At 40.0% G+C, this 21627-nt stretch overlaps 1 protein-coding gene across 1 annotated transcript in view; it reads right to left on the bottom strand.

Annotated features, from left to right (window-relative positions):
• The window catches only part of alk (ALK receptor tyrosine kinase), a 196348-nt gene that overhangs the window by 95463 nt on the left and 79258 nt on the right, over window positions 1–21627 (bottom strand). Inside the window, exons 7-10 of the mRNA XM_070445291.1 lie at window positions 12144–12309; window positions 6521–6668; window positions 4489–4632; window positions 1567–1705 (exon numbers count right to left, since the gene is read on the bottom strand). Coding sequence (XP_070301392.1) covers window positions 1567–1705; window positions 4489–4632; window positions 6521–6668; window positions 12144–12309 — 597 coding nt within the window. The remainder of the gene's footprint in view (window positions 1–1566; window positions 1706–4488; window positions 4633–6520; window positions 6669–12143; window positions 12310–21627) is intronic.

Below are 21627 nucleotides of genomic sequence, written 5' to 3'. Positions count from 1 at the left end.
CCCAAAGGACATCCGGCAACTTTACACAACTGCGGGAAGCATTGGAGTCAATATGGGCCAGCATGCCTGTGGAACGCTATCGACACCTTGACAMATTGAGGCTGTTCTGAGAGCAAAAAGTGGGTGCAAATCAATATTAGGAAGATGTTCCTAATGTTTGGTATACTCAGTGTATTTTCATAAGTGAGACATAATACAGTAACACTTAATAATAATAACTTGATTATTACAATAACAACATTGTTGTTACATAGAACTCTGGAAGTTGCTTTCTGATAGCATAATCTATTACATAAATTGTTTGGATTATAAGACTTTTAAACTGTTGCATACATTTCAGTAACGAGTGCCAAAAAAACTAACTGATTGGATTAGTTTAGAAAAATGTATGTTATTTATCTTTGTGTAGCATAAGAGTAATCAATCAAACATAGATCTTGAAACAAAAAATAATACATTTAAAAAATTGACTTGGAATAGAGCATACTTCGTAAATATGATAATGATGGGCGTGGCTTTGTTTCAAAGTGATGTGTATGAGTTTCAGGCCCCTGTATTAGGCTAAAAACAGSCCCTCAAAATAAGGCCTTAAGAAATACGTATGGTATTGTGTTAAATTATATATTTTTGTACGATAACATAATCACTTATGATCTCACTTGGTGAAGTCCATAGGACTKAAAATGGATGAATGCAACAACCATTTGTATTTGTCACTAACAAATACAGTCATGGGTGGTAACTCTACAATTTACTTGAATGGCAAGGCACTCTGGGAAACACTGTACGTGATGAGGCTTCAAAGTAAGCAGTGTATTAAGTTAACACTGTTTCGGTGTCTATATGAGTCCACAGCATCCACACTTTCAGTGTTGATTTATTAACACACTGTGTTATTATTTGTTTTAACACTGGACAAGTTGCTATGTAATCATCCAACTTGCTGTTTGCAATGGGCTTTGAATTACTCAGCAGTATTTTCAGGTATCATAAAATAAATTGCAGCTTTTTACCTTTTCAGTGGCATGTTGAATCATACAGTAGTTGAGTGACAAAACGTATTTATCTGTACAACATATCATTGGTTAGTTGGTTTGACTTGATTATGTACACCTGKGGCAATGGACATTCAGGAGGATGGACATTTACAGAATGTTCAGATACAAATGTATTGTGTAGATCAAATACTGTTTGACTGTCAGATAGATTGGAATAGTATAGGTCATTGTGAGCTCTACTCATAATATTTATATCTTCAACAAGCAGTTCCAGATACAGCCCTGCATTAGTAGATGGCAGCCAATCCAATACTTTCAGAAAAGTTGTCACTTCTTGAGATCTGTATTTAAATAGTTTGAAAAAATAGTTGCTTTCTCAGATCTGTATTCAAATAGTTTTAAGTTGTAATTTTTTGTTGTTGTCATCTCCAAAGTAASTTCGATCCCCCAGAAATGTTGTTACTTTCCACAAACCATAGTTACAACTGTAGACATCCCAGGTCTGGCGCATGCACACGGAAGCACACATATAGTCAAGCAGTTCTACACAATACACACAGTGATTTACCTGCCGCTCCAGACTTCCCGTTGCGCCCTGGTACCTTGGGGTTGTCCATCAGCTCATCCTGGCTGTCCGATTGGCTGCTGTACCCACGTCCCCCACCCCCACCTGCGATGATCAGGGGGATGTGGACACCCCTSTGCACCTGTTGCCATGGCAAATTAGTCAGTGTGATGTTATCAACCTCTAGCAGAGCCAAACTCAACAGACGACCGACAAAAATAATTAAATAATTGGAACCCATTTGATCCCTGGTACCATAAGATCACACATAAGGTATRGCAAAATGTGTAGAATTGCAGAAAATTAGCTTTGAAACTGGCAAAACGTGTAGAATTGCAGGAAATTAGCTTAGAACAATTTCCAGGTTTCATCTGCCAATAAGAGGGGTGTGAACAGGAGATCTGGTACCAGGTTAGGCATTTTACTGCATCTAGTGTGTTATTCTACTTAATCTTTATACATACACACATACATATATATTCAAATATTTATATATAGTACCAGTCAAAAGTTTGGACACACCTATTCATTCAAGGGTTTTTCTTTATTTTTACTATTTTACATTGTTGAATAATAGTGAAGACATCAAAACTATGAAATATTGGAATCATGTAGTAACCAAAAAAGTGTTAAACAAATATATTTGAGATTTGAGATTTTTCAAAGTAGCCACCCTTTACCTTGATGAGAGCTTTGCACACTCTTGGCATTCACTAAGCCAGCTTCATGAGTTATTCACCGGGAATGCATTTCAATTAACAGGTGTTCCTTGTTAAAAGTTAATTTCTGGAATTTCTTTCCTACTTAATACATTTGAGCCAATCAGTTGTGTTGTGACAAGATAGGGGTGATTTACAGAAGACCAAGCCCATATTATGACAAGAACAGCTCAAATAAGCAAAGAGAAGCGACAGTCCGTCATTACTTTAAGACATAAAGGTCAGTCAATTGGGAARATTTCAAGAACTTTGAACGTTTCTTCAAGTGCAGTCGCAAAAACCATCAAGCGCTATGATGAAACTGTCTCTCATGAGGACCGTCACAGGAAAGTAAGATCCAGAGTTACCTCTGCTGCAGAGGATAAGTTCATTAGAGTTACCAGTCTCAGAAATTGCAGCGCAAATAAATGCTTTACAGAGTTCAATTAACAGACACATCTCAACATCAACTGTTCAGAGGAGACTGCGTGAATCAGGCCTTCATGGTCGAATTGCTGCAAAGAAACCACTACTAAAGGACACCAATAATAAGAAGAGATTTGCTTGGGCCAAGAAACACGAGTAAAGGATATTTGACCGCCGGAAATCTGTCCTTTGGTCTGATGAGTCATAATTTGAGATTTTTGGTTCCAACCGCCGTGTCTTTGTGAGACGCAGAGTAGGTGAATGGATTAACTTTGAAAGTGAAGCTTGGAGGAGGAGGTGTGATGTGTGGGAGTGATTTGCTGGTGACACTATCAGTGATTTATTTAGAATTCAAGGCACACTTAACCAGCATGGCTACCACAGCATTGTGCAGCGTTACGCCATCCCATCTGGTTTGCACTTGGTGGGACTATCATTTGTTTTTCAACAGGAAAATGACCCAACACACCTCCAGGCTGTGTAAGGGCTATTTGAACAAGAAGGATAGTGATGGAGTGCTGCATCAGATGACCTGGCCTCCACGATCACACAACCTCAACCCTATTGAGAATGTTTGGGATGAGTTGGACCGCAGAGTGAAGGAAAAGCAGCCAACAAGTGCTCAGCATATCAAGACTGTTGGAAAATAATTCCAGATGGAGCTGGTTGAGAGAATGCCAAGAGTGAGCAAAGCTGTCATCAAGGCAAAGGGTGGTTACTTTGAATAATCTGAAATATAAAATATATTTGTATATATTTAACACCTTTTTGGTTACTACATGATTCCATATATGTCATTTCATAGTTTTGATGTCTTCACTATGACAGCCTCCCCTCTGTAGAAAATAGTAAAAATTAAGAAAAAACCTTGAATCATTGTTTGGTGTGTCCAAACTTTCGACTGTTTCTGTATATATTTTGCTTACACTATATATTCCCCCCAATTGGCAGTTACAATATTGTCTGATCGCTGCAACTCCCCAACAGACTCGGGAGAGATGAAGGTCGAGACTTATGCATCCTCCGAAACACGAACTGCCAAGGCACACTACTCTCTTAACTAGGAAGCAAGCCGAACCAATGTGTTGGACGAAACACCATCCAAAGTCAACTTGCAGGCTTTGGCCTGCCACAAGGAGTCGCTAGAGCATGAGATAAGGAAATCCCCCCAGCCAAACCGTCCCCTAACCCGGACGACGCTGGGCCAGTTGTGCGCCACCCTATGGGACACAGCCTAGGATCGAACCGAGGTTGTAGCGATGCCTCAGCACTGTGATGCAGTGCCTTAGACCGCTACGCCCCTCGGGAGGCCCTGGGTGTGAACAGTTTTGATTCGCTTGGGTTGCGAGGTGGGGGTTTGTTACTACRCCRATAAATGACAATATTCATCTGGAACTTTGCCAACCAGGAAATTTGTGTGACCGTAACAAGTAATATTTCAATACCCCTGCTCGAACATATATTATACATTTAATGTATGTGTGTTTAGACCCGCTTCAGCCCAGCTTCAATTAAAAAGGAACAGCTGAGGGACAAATAAAAAAACACATTCATAAATGTAAATCATCTAATATGTCCCCTTTCCTTTAATTTATTTTACAGCTTCTGTTCCTCATCAGATTCCTTCCTTCCTTCCTTCCTTCCTTCCTTCCTTCCTTCCTTCCTTCCTTCCTTCCTTCCCATATCTGACAGTTGAAAGCAATATGAAATACATCTTCACTAATACATATCAGTGATCAAGGAGGGCAAGAAAGTGTAATAAAGCTTTCTCAGTTATCGGTACGCGGCCTTCTCTCCTTACCTTGAACACATAGGTGGCTCCGCCTCCGCCTCCGCCTCCGCCTCCGCCTCCGCCTCCGCCTCCTCCGCCCCCGCCCCCTTTGACCTGCGTCTTGTTTTCCAATGGCATCTGCTCCACACAGATCTTGTTTAGGATCTCGTTGGTCTACCAATGAGAATAGAAAAAGTGTGAATCCCTCACTTTCTTTAATCAGGGCAAAATAACAAATTTGAGACACTGTATGTCTGTGCAATTCAGACTTCCTCATAAATCATGGTTTGATGTCAATGCAAGATATGCGCTGAAGTCAAGTTCCATGCTCAGATCTTTAGTTAGACTTGGGCCTTTACTAGCCTAGTAGCCTTGTCCCAGGTCGGTTTGTGGTGTCTTGCCAACTTCAACAGTCATTGTCCAGCCAAACCAGATGTGACCAAGACCATATRAGTTGGCAAGACAGCACAAAGTGATCTGGGACCAGGCTTTTTACTGSATCTAGTGTGTTATTCTTCCCATTCTGCCCATCGGCAACTTGGGCTATTGTAACAAATGAGAGACGTATCAAGAGCCAAACGACTAGCGGTGTTGAGGACAGATAATAATAACCAAACAGCCAAGTCAGCCAGTACGGGAGCAGCGAGAGCTCAATTTCACACAGAATTACCCCTAACCCCCACCTGTTGCTCTTGCCATCCTGCTAGGGTTGAGGCACATAGTTTGTATGTGTGTGTGTAAGGGGACACAACTGAAATGTGTCTTCCACATTTAACCCAACACCTTAAGGCAGGGGGCTGCATTAAATGACATCCACATCATCGGCGCCCGGGGAGTAGTTGTTGGGGGTTAACTGCCTTGCTCAAGGGCAGAACGGCAGATTTTGCCACCTTGCTGACTCTGGGATTCGAACCAGCAAACATTTGGATACTGGCCCAATGCTCTTAACCATAGGCAACCTGCAGCCCCGTGTGTGTTTGTGTGTGTGTGTGTGTGCATGTGTGCGTGGTGTGTAAAAGCCTAAAAGGATATTAATACTCCTACAGAGGGGAGGCTGTTTGAGAAACACTGAACACACCAACCCCCTGAACAAATCATTTTTAAAAGCACCAACAACCTTTGGGAGTATCTTCTCCCTTCGGGACTATAGACCTGATAGAAGTGAACTGAGAGTCTGAGACCTCAAATGACTCCAGTTCCCCATTGTCTGGGTGTCTGGGCCACCTCTCTGCATTTCCTTGTCTGACATTTTTCTCCAATATATTTTATCCATTTTCCAAATGATTCCTGACTGAGAACTCCAAAGTATAAGACAAGTCTGGGATGAGGCCAAAAACAACATGATGGATTGARAGGAAATTCATTCCAACAACGTTTATAGGTGAAATGGCAATGCAATCCATGGGATATCAATTCAAACGTGCTCCCTTATGGTGTGAGAGGAGTTTTGAGGATGTTCTTCTTTTTCCGTATCCCTGAGACTTCAACATTCCARTTGGGATCAAGTTAGGCCATGCTGTAGTCTATAATAGGCTACTTATGGACTTCTGAAGATCTGACAGAATTGTGTATAGGTGTATAAGTGATAAAGCAACGATTCCACCTGGCTTATAAGAAGGCAAATACACCGGAATAAGAACCCTGGTTTTACCTTGGTCTGTCTTCATTGTATTTGTTTTTTCCCCCCAAGTTATCAGGCCCTTCTTATAGATATAGTCCTCTTAGGTCTACACAGTCCTGGAAAAAGGTATACCCAAATGCACTTCATCCCCACCAAAAATATGAATTAACCAAGAACTATTTAACTGGTGATGGTTTGTACTGTCAATAAATATTTCTGATCGATGCAGAAACAGAGTGCCCCCCCTTCTTAATTTTCCTGGACAGTCAACAGTTGAAGTGTCCTGGGGTGAGAAATGTTTTTGGGATCTACTCAGTCTTTTTATATCTAAGTGCCTTCCTAGGAGGTCGGAGATAGTGGCTGATTTGGGATGGGGCATAAGTGTGAAAGTGTTGAGCYTTGACATTTATTCAGAATAGTTTTGGGGAAGATGGTACTCACATTGGGGCAGGCGTCCTCTCCTTTTTGGCCCACCAGGATGTGAAGCACCTCGCTCTCCTGAAGCAGGAAGTCTGCTGTGAGTTGGACACCATGTGACTTGGCCATGGTCAATACACTGCGACCTCCAGCCGCCCCACAAGCTGTGATCCTGTTTTGGACATACACACAAACGGAAAGGCATGAACCGCCAGTGCATAAGGCGTTATAAATAATTTAACTTAAAGGTCTATCATGTAGCGCTGTGTGCTACCCCACCAAATTCACATAGAAATGTGAGTTATAGATCTGTCATCCCCATAGAAACCAAGTCTGATAAGCTGTAGATCCGTTCTATGTGCACTATTTCTATGCTTCCCGTCCATAAGGTTAGCTTTTGAGTCTTTTTAATTTTGGTTATGTACTCCAGCTTCAAACAACTGAAAATACGATCTTTATATATACAGTACCAATCAAAAGTTTGGACACACCTATTCATTCAAGGGTTTTTCTTTATTTGTACTATTTTCTACATTGTAAAATACAAGTGAGGACATCAAAACTATGAAATAACAAATATGGAATCATGTAGTATCCAAAGTGTTAAACAAATCAAAATACAGTTTAGATTTTAGATTCTTCAAAGTAGCCACCCTTTGCCTTGATGACATCTTTGCACAGTCTTGGCATTCTCTCAACCAGCTTCACCTGGAATGCTTTTCCAACAGTCTTGAAGGAGTTGCCACATATGCTGAGCACTTATTGGCTGCTTTTCCTTCACTCTGTAGTCCAAMTAATCCCAAACCATCTCAATTGGGTTGAGGTTGGGTTATTATGGAGGCCAGGTCATCTGATGCAGCACTCCATCCCGCTAATTCTTTGTCAAATAGCCTTTACACAGCCTGAATGATAGCCCCACTAGAGCAAACCAGATGGGATTGATATTWCTGCAGAATGCTGTGGTAGCCATGCTGGTTAAATGTGTCTTACATTCTAAATAAATCACAGACAGTGTCACCAGCAAAGCACCCCCACACCATCACACCTCCTCCTCCGTGCTTCATGGTGGGAACCACACATCCATTCACTTACTCTGCATCTCACAAAGACACGGTGGTTGGAACCAAAAATKTAACATTTGGACTCATCAGACCAAAAGGACAGATTTCCACTGRTTTAATGTCCATTGCTAGTGTTTCTTGGCCCAAGCAAGTCTCTTCTTCTTATTGTTGTCCTAAGGATCGGCGTTCCGTGAACGGGACAGTTGTAAATGATTCAGCGCGTTATATCAAGATCGCAGATTTTAGAGTAAAAACAAGTGTCTTATTTCAGCTGAAAGCTTAAATTCTTGTTAATATAGCTGCACTGTCCAATTTACAGTAGCTATTACAAAGAAAAAATGCCATGGTATTGTTTGAGGAGAGCTCCTGACAACAAAACACTTTTTTCAACGGGATAGGTTTGATAAATTCACCTCTGAAGGTGAAATGTGTACTTACATTCTGAAATCTTGCTCTGACTTATCATCCAAACGGACCCAGAGATAACATGAAGTGTCGTTTTGTTAGATAAAATACTTTTTCATATCCTAAAAAGGTCTAYATAGCACGCACGATGGATTTTGTATTTCCACTCATTCAATTTGCAAAAATCTCACCCTAAACGTTGTTTGAATGAGTCAAATCATGTTYGAATCTATTCCTCGGAGATCCTAGAAGCTAACAAGACTTCACTATTTCATTGGGGGTATATATATAGTATATCCTATAGGATACCATATTTGGTGTCCTATAGGCCTTCCTGGCACGCCGATGACGTGGGCGGCCATCACTTGAAAAACTGTATCTTTGTCAATTAAGCCCCAATCGCGGTYAAACAAAGCTAGCTAGATAGCCAATGAGCTGGGCTTTACGGGAGTATCCGGAAACCATATTTTCGCCAAAAATGACATACCCAAATCTAACTGAGAAGAGAAAGGCCAKAATGTATTATTCCAGCCCAGGTCCAATTTAGATTTTGGCCACTAGATGGCATCAATGTATGTGCAATGKTTTAGACTGATCCAATGAACCATTACATTTCTGTTCAAAATGTTCTATCAGACTGCCCAAATGTGCCTAATTTGTTTATTAATAACGTGTCATGTTCAAATTTGTGCACTCTCCTCAAACAATAGCATGGTATTCTTTCATTGTAATGGCTACTGTAAATTGGACAGTGCAATTAAATAAACAATATTATAAGCTTTCTGCCAAAATCAGATATGTCTATGTCCTGGGAAATGTTCTTGTTACTTACAACCTCATGCTAATCACATTAGCCTACGTTAGCTCAACGTCCCGAGGAAGGGGCGCCGATCCCAAAGAAGTTTTAAGAACGAAAGAAGTTCCACAAATTAACAAGGCACGCCTKTTAATTGAAATGCATTCCAGGTGACTACCTCATGAAGCTGGTTGAGAGAATGCCAAGAGTTTGGAAGCTGTCATCAAGGCAAAGGGTGGCTACTTTGAAGAATCTCAAATATAAAATATATTTTGAATTGTTTAACAGATTTTGATTCCATTTTGTGTTATTTCATAGTTTTGATGTCTTCACTATTATTCTACAATGTAGAAAATTGTAAATTAAAAGAAAAACCCTTCAATGAGTAGACGTGTCCAAACTTTTGACTGGTACTGTATATATATTTCACAGTGATTCTCTCTACTTGTTTTGTCACATAAACAACATTTTTGCAACCAGGTAATGGCAGATCGATTTCTACATACTGCACCTTTAAAGCTAAAGTACTTAATTGGTTAAACTGCCAAGGCCGTTTAGAATATATCAACAACAAATAAGTTACTGCAAGCAATGAATAATGTTTTTTTCTTCTGACATCATTGCACAGCAGAATACGCACTGCTGGATACTTCTCTCTGTTTCATGAACAAATCAAAATCAATAACAAAGGTGCTGTGAGCGAACAGTGGCGCTGATCTTTAATGCTGTTATTATTAAGAGCATTMCAATAATGCGTTACACACAGGTGGTATAGTGCATTATAAAGCTTCTGTAAACAGAGCATGTGTGAGGATCCACGCTGGAGACGAGAAGCAGGTACGGGGAGAACATTTAATAAACAATAGACATGAAACAGAACAGGAACAGCGTCTGGACAGGGGAAAAAATAACAACATCAATGTTGACACAGGGAACAGCTTGAAGAGCGGACAGATATAGAGGGGGTAATCTTCAAAATAATGGAGTCCAGGTGAGTCCAATATTGAGCGCCGGAGGGGAGAGTGGGAACAGGCGTGACAGTACCCTCCACCTCGAGGGGCGCCACCCGGTGTCCCACCTGGGCAAGCCTGACGGGGCGGCCGAGGCATGGGAGTCTGATGGGCCGGCTGAAGCATGATGTGGGGTGGGTGCCTGCCGCGCCAACCGAGGCAAGAAAACCTCTCGAGCCATTACATTTACATTTACATTTAAGTCATTTAGCAGACGCTCTTATCCAGAGCGACTTACAAATTGGTGCATTCACCTTATGATATCCAGTGGAACAACCACTTTACAATAGTGCATCTAACTCTTTTAAGGGGGGGGGTTAGAAGGATTACTTTATCCTATCCTAGGTATTCCTTAAAGAGGTGGGGTTTCAGGTGTCTCCGGAAGGTGGTGATTGACTCCGCTGACCTGGCGTCGTGAGGGAGTTTGTTCCACCATTGGGGTGCCAGAGCAGCGAACAGTTTTGACTGGGCTGAGCGGGAACTGTACTTCCTCAGAGGTAGGGAGGCGAGCAGGCCAGAGGTGGATGAACGCAGTGCCCTTGTTTGGGTGTAGGGCCTGATCAGAGCCTGAAGGTACGGAGGTGCCGTTCCCCTCACAGCTCCGTAGGCAAGCACCATGGTCTTGTAGCGGATGCGAGCTTCAACTGGAAGCCAGTGGAGAGAGCGGAGGAGCGGGGTGACGTGAGAGAACTTGGGAAGGTTGAACACCAGACGGGCTGCGGCGTTCTGGATGAGTTGTAGGGGTTTAATGGCACAGGCAGGGAGCCCAGCCAACAGCGAGTTGCAGTAATCCAGACGGGAGATGACAAGTGCCTGGATTAGGACCTGCGCCGCTTCCTGTGTGAGGCAGGGTCGTACTCTGCGAATGTTGTAGAGCATGAACCTACAGGAACGGGTCACCGCCTTGATGTTAGTATCTAAGGTGTGGAATCCCGATGACCTAGCTGAGGCACCCCCGGTTCCTTCAGTGATGGCACCCGGACCCAACATCACCAACTAAAACAAAAACTCCCAGATGCTTCCTTTAGTGTYGTCGTGCATTCTGTGAGGATYGACGCTGGAGACGAGAAGCAGGTACAGGGAGAACATTTCATAAACAATGGCCATGAAAATGAAATAGAACAGGAACAGCGCCTGGACAGGGGGAAAAATAAAGACATCAATACTGACACAGGGAACAACCTGAGGTGCAGACAAATATAGAGGGGTAAWCAACAAAGTAATGGAGTCCAGGTGAGAGAGAGAGAAAAAGCGAGAGAGAAAGAGAGGCATAAGAAGCAGCCTCTTAATCACCTTGTGATTGTGGGTTACTGGAGCCGGGTGTAATAAGTGTGAGTCATGCTATTTAACCATTAGAGCCATACTCTCTAAACCAAAGACTCTGGTTAGCCAGTAATGCCCCGCTCGTTTAAGGAAGTGGAAAGGATAGACGATTGCTGTCCGTGGACAAGAGAGCTAGGCTATGGATTTTTTGAAGGCCGCTTGAGGGTTGGGAGGGAGAGACAGAGGTGCATTTCCTACTACACTGTGACAAATACTCAGAACTAAGAGCATATTTCTTTCCCAAAATTATAACTCAATACAAAGAATTTGAAACTATAAAAGATGAAGAAAATATCTCATATTTATTGGGTGAAAAGCCAAAATGTGCAGTTTTGGCAGCCAAATATGTGTCCTCCTGCCACAACCTGAGGGACAGCCAGTGAAAAATGCAAAGTATTGTTGATAATATTTCTCATTTAGCTTAGTTTTGTTTTGTCTTTCATACCAGGTCATATGTCTTCTCAAGTCATATTGACACTGGTCTACTACCATTGATTTAATGTATTGTTGTTCTGATTAATATTGTTGTTGTAGTTGTTGTTAATGGTAATGCCATGTCCACTACTACTATTATTATTGCTGTTGGTCCCAMCATTTATTTATATATAAATATATATATATTTTGTATATATATACATATATATTTKATTTTTATTTTTCGATATGTATACTTTGACAMTGTAAGTAATAATGAACTTGCCATGTCAATAAAGTCAATTGAATTGAAAATTGAATTGAATTGATAGATAGTGTGTCTGTGCATGAGTGTCTAAAGCAAATCTGTATTGGACATTCTCCTAAGTATGTCAAATTAGACTATTGAGACGCAGCCCCTTTGTTACGCCTACCATGAAAGGAGGCCAATTTAGATTATTGAGATTGAGACGGTGTGCTACACCTACCGTTAAAGCCAAGTTAGACTATTAAGATTCAGCATATGTGCTACATTTACCATGCCAATTCAGACTATTTGCGATTCAGGCTRTATGTTACACCTACCATGAAAGGAAGCCACTTAAGACTATTGAGATGCAGCCGGTGTTTTGATTTACCTGTAACTGCCAGTCTCCGGCACCCTCCAGATTTGGATGCCTTTGAATGGGCTTCTGGTTGCCACGGTAACGTTGATGTTGCTGTTCCGATATGAGCTGCTACACTGGGTTGGGGTGGGCCCCTCTGAACCCACTGCCCCACAAGTGTGAAAGGCCCATTTGGTGTCTGTAAAAAACATTAATTACACATACATGAACATTTGCACACACACGTACACACACATTTGCACATGCACGCACACGCACAAACACACACACACATGCACGCACACACACAGGCAAATGAAGACACTCATCATTCAGAACACTGTTCAAACTCATCACATTTCCCATCACACAAATTGTGCCTCATCTTTCATTTCACTTCAACAAACCCCACAACACTCTATAGTCTCACAAAAATAAACCCCAACATAGTGAAATGGCAGAAACATTTTTTCCATCCTACTCGTCTAACTCCTGATTGCAAGCGAGATATAACGGAATAAATAAAATAAGCATCTTCATCATGTTTCACTGTAGTAAAAAATGTCTATCATCATTGACTGAAGAAAATCTCCAAACTCCATTTTGTCCATTTACATTTTTCAAATGATTTGAAGGCAATGAATCCCCTATATGTACTCTGAACATTTCACGACTCTAGGATCAAGAACATGTATTCCAAATAGTTTCTGAAGTTGCGTGTTTGTATGTTTGTAATCGTTCATGGATAGACTACGTAAACATAAATGGTATCTGTAGATCTCTCATGATACAATGGGATGAGTCAGATAAAGAGCAGAATTAGGAGCAGCATTAGTTAGTGCTTTGGACAAAACACGATATCCCAGGGAAGGGGACATTTGGCCCACAGACTTTCCGGTAACTTACAAAGAGAGAGGGTGGAGCTCTTCATCTTGGTTCTGATCCTCATTCTATCTCTTCTCCGATCACGTATGGACCCAGAACTTAATTGAGCGTCTGACCTATTACCGAATACTTTAGTTCTGGGTTAACCGAGATTAGTATGTTCATGAATGGTAAAATATGGCATTTCTTTTGCAGTTCCTGAAAATGTTCAGTTCAAGAATTTTTGGGGGTTAAGTTTTTCTTCTGACAGCCACGCTGGACCATGGGAACGGCACCATTTCCATCGTTCCCACAAATCAGGATTTAGTGACTCGATCAGTGTTGTGGTCCAGCCACGTTTATCTATCAAGACTAATCTCAAGCAAATCTAGAAAAACAATAACTCCCCATTCGCTACAGCCTAGGAATACACTGCAAATGAGRAGAAAAGTTTGAGTTAGCTGGGCATTCAAACTGATTTTGCCATGTTTCACTGTAGTGWATTGAAACAATGGTAAGTGCAGTGGTCAGTATGGTTTAACCCGTTTAGAAATGACTAGGCAGTAAATATTGATACAGTGGCTTGCGAAATAATTCACCCCCTTGGCATTTATCCTATTTTGTTGCCTTACAACCTGGAATTAAAATGGATTTTTGGGGGGTTTGTATCATTTGATTGACACAACATGCCTACCACTTTGAAGATGCAATTTTTTTTTATTGTGAAACAAACAGGGAAATAAGACAAAAAAACTGAAAACTTGAGCGTGCGTAACTATTCACCCTCCCAAAGTCAATACTTTGTAGAGCCACCWTTTGCAGAAATTACAGCTGCGTGTCTCTTGGGGTATGTCTCTATAAGCTTGGCACATCTAGCCACTAGGATTTTTGCCCAAACTTTAACTTCTCTAGGATAGGGGGCAGAATTTTCACATTTGGATGAAAAGAATACCCAAATTCAACTGCCAGCTACTCATCCCCAGAAGATAAGATATGCATATTGTTAGTAGATTTGGATAGAAAACACTCTGAAGTTTCTAAAACTGTTTGAATCATGTCTGTGTGTATAACAGAACTTATTTAGCAGGCGAAACCCCGAGGACAAACCATTCAGACTTTTTTGTTGTTGTTGATGTCACTCTCTTTWCAATGGAKTTTCATTGGGAATACAGACTTCTAATTGACCTTCTTGCAGTTCCTACCGCTTCCACTGGATGTCAACAGTCTTTARAAATTGGTTGAAGGTTTTTCCTTTGTGTAATGAAGMAGTACGGCCACTTTGAATCAGGGTCACTTGTTGTGTCCTGTTTGTTAGAGGCGCATGACCAGAAGGCTGGYTACAGTTTGTTTTAATCCTGTATTGAACACAGATCATCCCATCTTCAATTTTATTGATTATTTACRTTAAAAAAATASCTAAAGTTGTATAACAAAAGTAGTTTGAAATGTTTTGGCAAAGTTTACAGGTAACTTTTGAGAAATKTTGTAGTCAAGTTTCACAAGTTGGAACCGGTGTTTTTCTGGATCAAACGCACCAAATRAATTGACAATTTGGATAKATATTGACGGAATTAATCGAACAAAAGGACCATTTGTGATGTTTATGGGACATATTGGAGTGCCAACAACAGAAGCTCCTCAAAGGTAAGGCATGAATTATATTTTTATTTCTGYGTTTTGTGTCGCGCCTGCAGGGTTGAAATACGCTTCTCTCTCTCTTTGTTTACTATGGTGCTAACTCAGATAATAGCATCGTTTGCTTTCGCTGAAAAGCCTATTTGAATTCTTACATGTTGGCTGGATTCACAACCAGTGTAGCTTTAATTTGATATCTTTCATGTGTGATTGAATGAAAGTTYGATTTTTATAGTAATTTATTTGAATATGGCGCTCTGCATTTTCTCAGGCTTTTTCCAAGTCAGACAGTAGCGTCCCGCCTAAACTCAGATTTTTGGATATAAATATGAACTTTACCGAACAAAACATACATGTATTGTGTAACATGAAGTCCTATGAGTGTCATCTGATGAAGATCATCAAAGGTTAGTGATTAATTTTATCTCTATTTCTGCTTTTTGTTACTCCTCTCTCTGGCTGGAAAAATGGCTGTGTTTTTCTGTGGCTATGTACTGACTTAACATAATCGTTTGGTGCGCTTTCGCCGTAAATCCTTTTTGGAATCAGACATGTTGGCTGGATTCACAACAAGTGTAGCTTTAATTTGGTGTCTTTCATGTGTGATTTCATGAAAGTTTGATTTTTATAGTAATTTATTTGAATTTGGCGCATATCCCAGAGAACATATATTTGGCACATATCCCAGAGAAGTTAAGGCAAAACTGCTCCAGCTCCTTCAACTTGGATAGGTTCCGCTGGTGTACAGCAATCTTTAAGTCATTGATAGAAGAATTTGTATGTTTAACCTCTCTTGGGCACGTGAGACAGTAGTGTCCCACCTCTTCAACAGCCAGTGAAACTGCCGGGSGCCAAATTCAAATACAGAAATACTCATTGTAAAAACTCAGAAAACAAAACATATTTTACATAGGTTTAAAGATTAACTTCTTGTGAATCCAACCATGGTGTCAGATTTTTAAAATGCTTTACGGCGAAAGCATACCTTACGATTATGAGAAGATAGCCCACTAGACAAATCATTACAAACAGTAGCCAGCCAGATAGAACAGTTACATAATTTAGAAATATAGATAAAATTAATCCCTTACCTTTGATGATCTTCATATGGTTGCACTCAGCAGACATTCATTTACTCAATAAATGTTCCTTTTGTTCGATAAAGTCTCTTTATCGCGCGTTTATCGCGCGTTTTCTTCAGTAATCCACAGGCTCAAACGCAGTCAAAACAGGAAGACAAAAAAATCCAAATTGCATCCGTAAAGTTCATAGAAACATGTCAAACGATGTTTATATTCAAACCTCAGGTTGTTTTTAGCCTAAATAATCGATAATATTTCAACCGGACAATAACGTCGTCAATATAAAATGTAAACAAGAAACGCACTCTCTCGGTTGTGCGCAAGAAAAAGCTCTGTGAAACTTTAGGGTCCACTCATTCAGACTGCTCTTACTTCCTAATTTTTCAGAATACAAGACTGAAACACTTTCTAAAGACTGTTGACATCTAGTGGAAGGCATAGACACTGCAATTTGAGTCCTAAGTCAATGGATACTGTAATGGCATTGAATAGAAAACTACAACAACAAAAAAAACTACTTCCTGAATGTATTTTTCTCAGGTTTTCACCTGCCAAATCAGTTCTGTTATACTCACAGACAATATTTTAACAGTTTCAGAAACTGTAGAGTGTTTTCTATCCAAATCTACCGGTTATATGCATATCATATCTTCTGGACCCGAGAAGCAGGCAGTTTAATCTGGGCATGCATTTCATCCAAAATTCCAAATGCTGCCCCCTACCCTAGAGAAGTTAAGATAATAACTAATTTATTCCACCCTGAAACCATATAATTGTGTGAAATGTATTAGAATCATAAAAYTATAATCTGATGATGTATGTAGTTTTAGTCAGAATTAGAACCAGGACATTTTGTTCCTGTTTAGCTATGTAAGCAGGGTGCAAGTGTGAAACAAAGGATAAGAGGAGCTATCGACAGACAAGTTGTGCTACTGTGAAACCAATAACAGGACATTCTGTCCCCACCCGTGGAGGGGAGAAATTGTTAGGCTTGCAGAAAATTATGAAACATATTGCAGAATATGATAAACRATATATGTGTGTTGTGGAAAAGTAACTGTCTGAGCAAGGCGTAACTTAAGATTTGAACTTGTTTGTGTGTGTGTATAAAAAGATTCACTCTGCACTTGAAGGTGTGGTGGTTAATTTCTGTATTATCAAATGAGGAAAGACAAACTTAACACACGAGTCAGAGTTATACTTAAACTACATCTTTAATAATTATAGCTTTGCAATAGCAATGACTTTCAACGATTCACCATTTCTAATGAACCGTTGAGAGTGTTAAAACAAAAGTACAGAGATCTTTTATAGACAACATACACCACTCYCAACCTACATGACAAACAAAAGATACATAGAATGGTTACAAGGTTAAGATTTGTATGAAAGACATCTATAATACAAAGCACACAGCAACTGCTGTGTCAACAGTTTTCATTGTATAGACCAGTGTCTGGTCCTCCTACTCCAAACTGGAACCATCTCACCCTGGTACGGTATAGCACAAAAACATTACCTCATGTTCTCTGGAATGCTCTTTAGGTTTTATCACCCAAAGATATCGTAAATCTCCTCTGTCAGTGTTATCTCATAGAGGCCCATCCTCAGTAGAACACACACAAAATAGTTAACAGAATACTCTATTCTGTCAAATAAAACAACCATTATAATGCAATACAAGCATTATAACATAATCTTGCAATTTCTATGACAAAGGGCAGAGCGCTCTCTGAATAGAGAATTTATCTATTGCATGTTGAGACTGTCTATTTCTTTGAACTGGAGATATACAACCTTCAGGAATTAGACAGAGATATAAAATAGTTCAGTTAGAACATTGGGATAGAAATTCTCGTGACAGTCATACCACAGATTCTCAATTGGATTGAAGTCTGGGCTTTGACTAGGCCATTCCAAGACATTTCAATGTTTCCCCTTAAACCACTTGAGTGTTGCTTTAGCAGTATGCTTAGGGWCATTGTCCTGCTGGAGGGTGAACCTCTGTCCTAGTCTCAAATCTCTGGAAGACTGAAATAGGTTTCCCTCAAGAATTTCCCTAAATGTAGCGCCATCCATCATTCCATCAATTCTGACCAGTTCTAAGGCTATAGGTGCAAAGGCTTAAAAATATACAGTAGAAGTAAATTGATTGTTAAGCCAGTCTTCTCTCCGCCAAATACTTATAAAGAACCTGTGAAGCCCCCAGGCCGAATCTGTCATTTTCAACCCAGGAACAGAAACCGCAACCGCCAACAGACTTGTTGGTCGTTGCCCAACGTAAATCCAGCCCTACTTATTCTATTATTCCAGGGCTGGGGCCGATTGATAACYTATGGAGATCTTGCTCATACACACACAGACGTGCATGCACACACAGGTACACACAAACACACACACAGGTCTCGCTCTGCTGAACAAGAAGAAAGGGAAGGAGAGGAACAAGGTGTGTGGTCAATGTTAGAAGTGGTTTCTGATTATGTAACTGGGGTATGATCAGATACAGTAGTAAATCGTTGACCACGACCGCCACCTTGTGGTTGTGTTCATGGTCAACATACATGTTTGAACAATGAGAAAGGAAATTAACAGGGTGTGTGCTCAATGCTAGATATGACCTCTTATTATGTAATTGGCGCAAATCATTGACCATGACCAGTGGTGGRAAAAGTMCCCAATTGTCATACTTGAGTAAAAGTAAAGATACCTTAGTAGAAGATGACTCAAGTTAAGTGAAATTCACCCAGTAAAATACTACTTGAGTGAAAGTCTAAAAGTATTTGGTTTGAAATATATCAAAAGTAAATGTAATTGCTAAAATACTCTTTAGTATCAAAAGTATAAATWATTTCAAAATCTTTWTWTTAAGCAAACCAGAAGGCACCAATTTATTTAAGTTAAGGATAGCCATGGGCATGCTCCAACACTCAGACATCATTTACAAACTAAGCATTTGTGATTAGTGAGTTTGCCAGATCAGAGGAAGTAGGGATAACCAGGAATGTTCTCTTGATAAGTGTGTGAATTAGACAATTTCCTGTCCTGCTAAGCATTCTAAATGTAACTAGTTATTTTGGGTGTCAGGGAAAATGTATAGAGTAAAAAGTACATCATTTTCTTTAGGAATGTAATGAGGTAAAAGTTGTAAAAAATATAAATAGTAAAGTAAAGTACAGAAACCCCCAAAAACTACTTAAGTAGTACTTTCGAGTATTTCTACTTAAGTACTTTACACCACTGTCTATGACCACTAAATTCTGGTTGTGTTCATGGTCAACGTCTATGGTTGAAGACTACAAGGTTCTCTCTCTCTCTCTCTCTCTCTCTCAATTCAATTTAAATTCAATTCAATTCAATTCAAGGGTTTTATTGGCATGGGAAACATATGTTAACTTCGAAAATGCAAGTGAAGTAGATAATAAACAAAAGTGAAATAAACAATAAAAATGTACATTAAACATTACACTGATGGGTTCTGACTTCTAAACTTGAAATATTGTTAATCATCAGGCATCCTATGGACCAGAAAATAATGGTTATCTGTAGGAGGAATGTATATGTTGGGGTCAATTAAGGTTGGATATGAGCCAGGGGCTTGGAATGTACTAAGTAAAGGAAAGGCAATCATATGTTTGAGTTCACTGATAAGGGTGAGCTGGGGATTAGTGAGGAATTGGGGCCGAGGTCAGGTCAGGTCACGTTAAGGAGAAGGAACAGTTTATTATCCACATCGCTTAACTTTCTTCCTTGCAATAAAGATGTAATGTTTAGAGGGAATGAATAGATTTCACCCAAATTGGGGTATATATACACTTGTGCTGGTGGGAACATGTCTTTGTCTGTTCAGCTATCTGACCCATTGGGTGAATAAACTTGGTTTGAGCTGTACTAATCGTCTGTGAGTTTTTACTCTTTAGAGTAAGAACCTAACAACACTCACAAAAGTTCCAAAAGAATAAAGACATTTCCAATGTCATATTATGTGCAAATAGTTAAAGTACAAAATGGAAAATAAATACAAATACATTTCGGGTTGTATTTACAATGGTGTTTGTTCTTCACTGGTTGCCATTTTCTTGTGGCAACAGCTCACAAATCTTGCTGCTGTGATGGCACTCTGTGGTATTTCACCCAGTAGATATGGGAGTTGATCAAAATTGGGTTTGTTTTCAAATCCTTTCTGGATCTGTGTAATCTGAGGGAAATATGTGTCTCTAATACGGTCATAAATTTGACAGGGGGTTAGGAAGTGCAGCTCAGTTTCCACCTCATTTTGTGGGCAGTGTGCACATAGYCTGTCTTCTCTTGAGAGCCAGGTCTGCCTACGGCGGCCTTTCTCAATAGCAAGGCTATGCTCACTGAGTCTGTACATAGTCAAAGCTTTCCTTAAKTTTGAGTCAGTCACAGTGGTCAGGTATACTGCCACTGTGTACTCTCTGTTTAGGGCCAAATAGCATTCTAATTTGCTCYGTTTTTTTGTTAATTACTTGTCACATTGGAAATAATTATTTTTTTGTTTTCACATGATTTGGTTGGGTCTAATTGGGTTGCTGTCCTGGTGYTCTGTGGGGTCTGTTTGTGTTTGTGAACAGAGCCCCACGACCAGCTTGCAGACCAGCTTGTAGGTGATGGCTTTGTTATGGAAGGTTTGGGAATCGCTTCCATTTAGGTGGTTGTAGAATTTAACAGATCTTTTTTTGATTTTGATAATTAATTAGAGGGTATCGGCCTATTTCTGCTCTGCATGCATTATCTGGTGTTTTACGTTGTACACTGAGGATATTTTTGCAGATCAATATGGTGTTTTGTGTATTCTTGGTTGGTGAACAGACCCTCTCTCTCTCTCTCTCTCTCTCTCTCTCTCTCAAGATGTGCTCCCACAGGGTCACACACAGGAATGGGAGCGCAAAAGGCCATGGTGTGAGTAACAATGGGGAAATGTTTGTTTGAAAACTTTGAAAGTAAAATTGCTCAGTAAATGTGCTGTATAAACCTGTTCCTTTGGATAATTTGTGTCACGGGTTGATGGTCACTAGACTCAATGCTGTTTGTTATGTATTAATCTCGTATCCGTTGATAGTGATTGACATCAGACTGGAGGTACACTGATAATGTATCTGTGATTCTGTAGCCAATGATGTTGTGACTTCCTCCCAGCCTCTTGGGCTGGTGTTAACAGAACATATGGTACTGTCTGATTAATATATAAGTGCCTGTTAGACATTTTCTCTGCTTCTGTGTGGGAGGTGTCCCCGTGTTGCAAMTTGTATTAAACCAGATTAATTTTGATTGACTTTATCTGCGACTGCTCTTCTCTTTTATTCACCTGAAAATCCCCTTTTGTTACGTCCGTCGTTAAATGAAGACCAAGGTGCAGCGTGGTAGGCGTACATTTTCTTTAATATAAATGTTCCACCAAAAAACAATAAACAGCTCAACGAAYTTAAAGCTAGGAGTGCAACACCTGCAACACAAAARGACAAGATCCCACAACTGAAGGTGGGAAAAAGGGCTGCCTAAGTATGATCACCAATCAGAGACAACGATAGACAGCTGCCTCTGATTGGGAACCATACTCGGCCAACAAAGAAATATAAACATATATTTCCCACCCTAGTCACACCCTGAACTACCAAATAGAGAATTAAAAGGATCTCTAACATAAGGATTTTCTTTTGACACCAATGAGTAGTTAGCATATCAGATTAAGTTATGCATTGCTGATTGTCTCTCCAACAATTCCTATTGGATTATAATTTATTTTTTGTGGATTTACTTTTTTTTGGAAAGAACTAAATGATCTGCATTTAACTGAATTGAACTAACTTAACAACTGAATACATTTTTTATTTTGTGACCTTTGATCTCTGGAATATTCATTGAATTGACTGTTGACTATTGATTTGCTTTGATTGCTGGGTATAACCAATACAGAA

Source organism: Salvelinus sp. IW2-2015, linkage group LG10 (genome assembly GCF_002910315.2).
Source record: "Salvelinus sp. IW2-2015 linkage group LG10, ASM291031v2, whole genome shotgun sequence".
Taxonomy (NCBI): Eukaryota; Metazoa; Chordata; class Actinopteri; order Salmoniformes; family Salmonidae; genus Salvelinus; species Salvelinus sp. IW2-2015.
The sequence above is the reverse complement of the archived record's forward strand: the minus strand, read 5'-3'. Positions and strand labels throughout refer to the sequence as shown.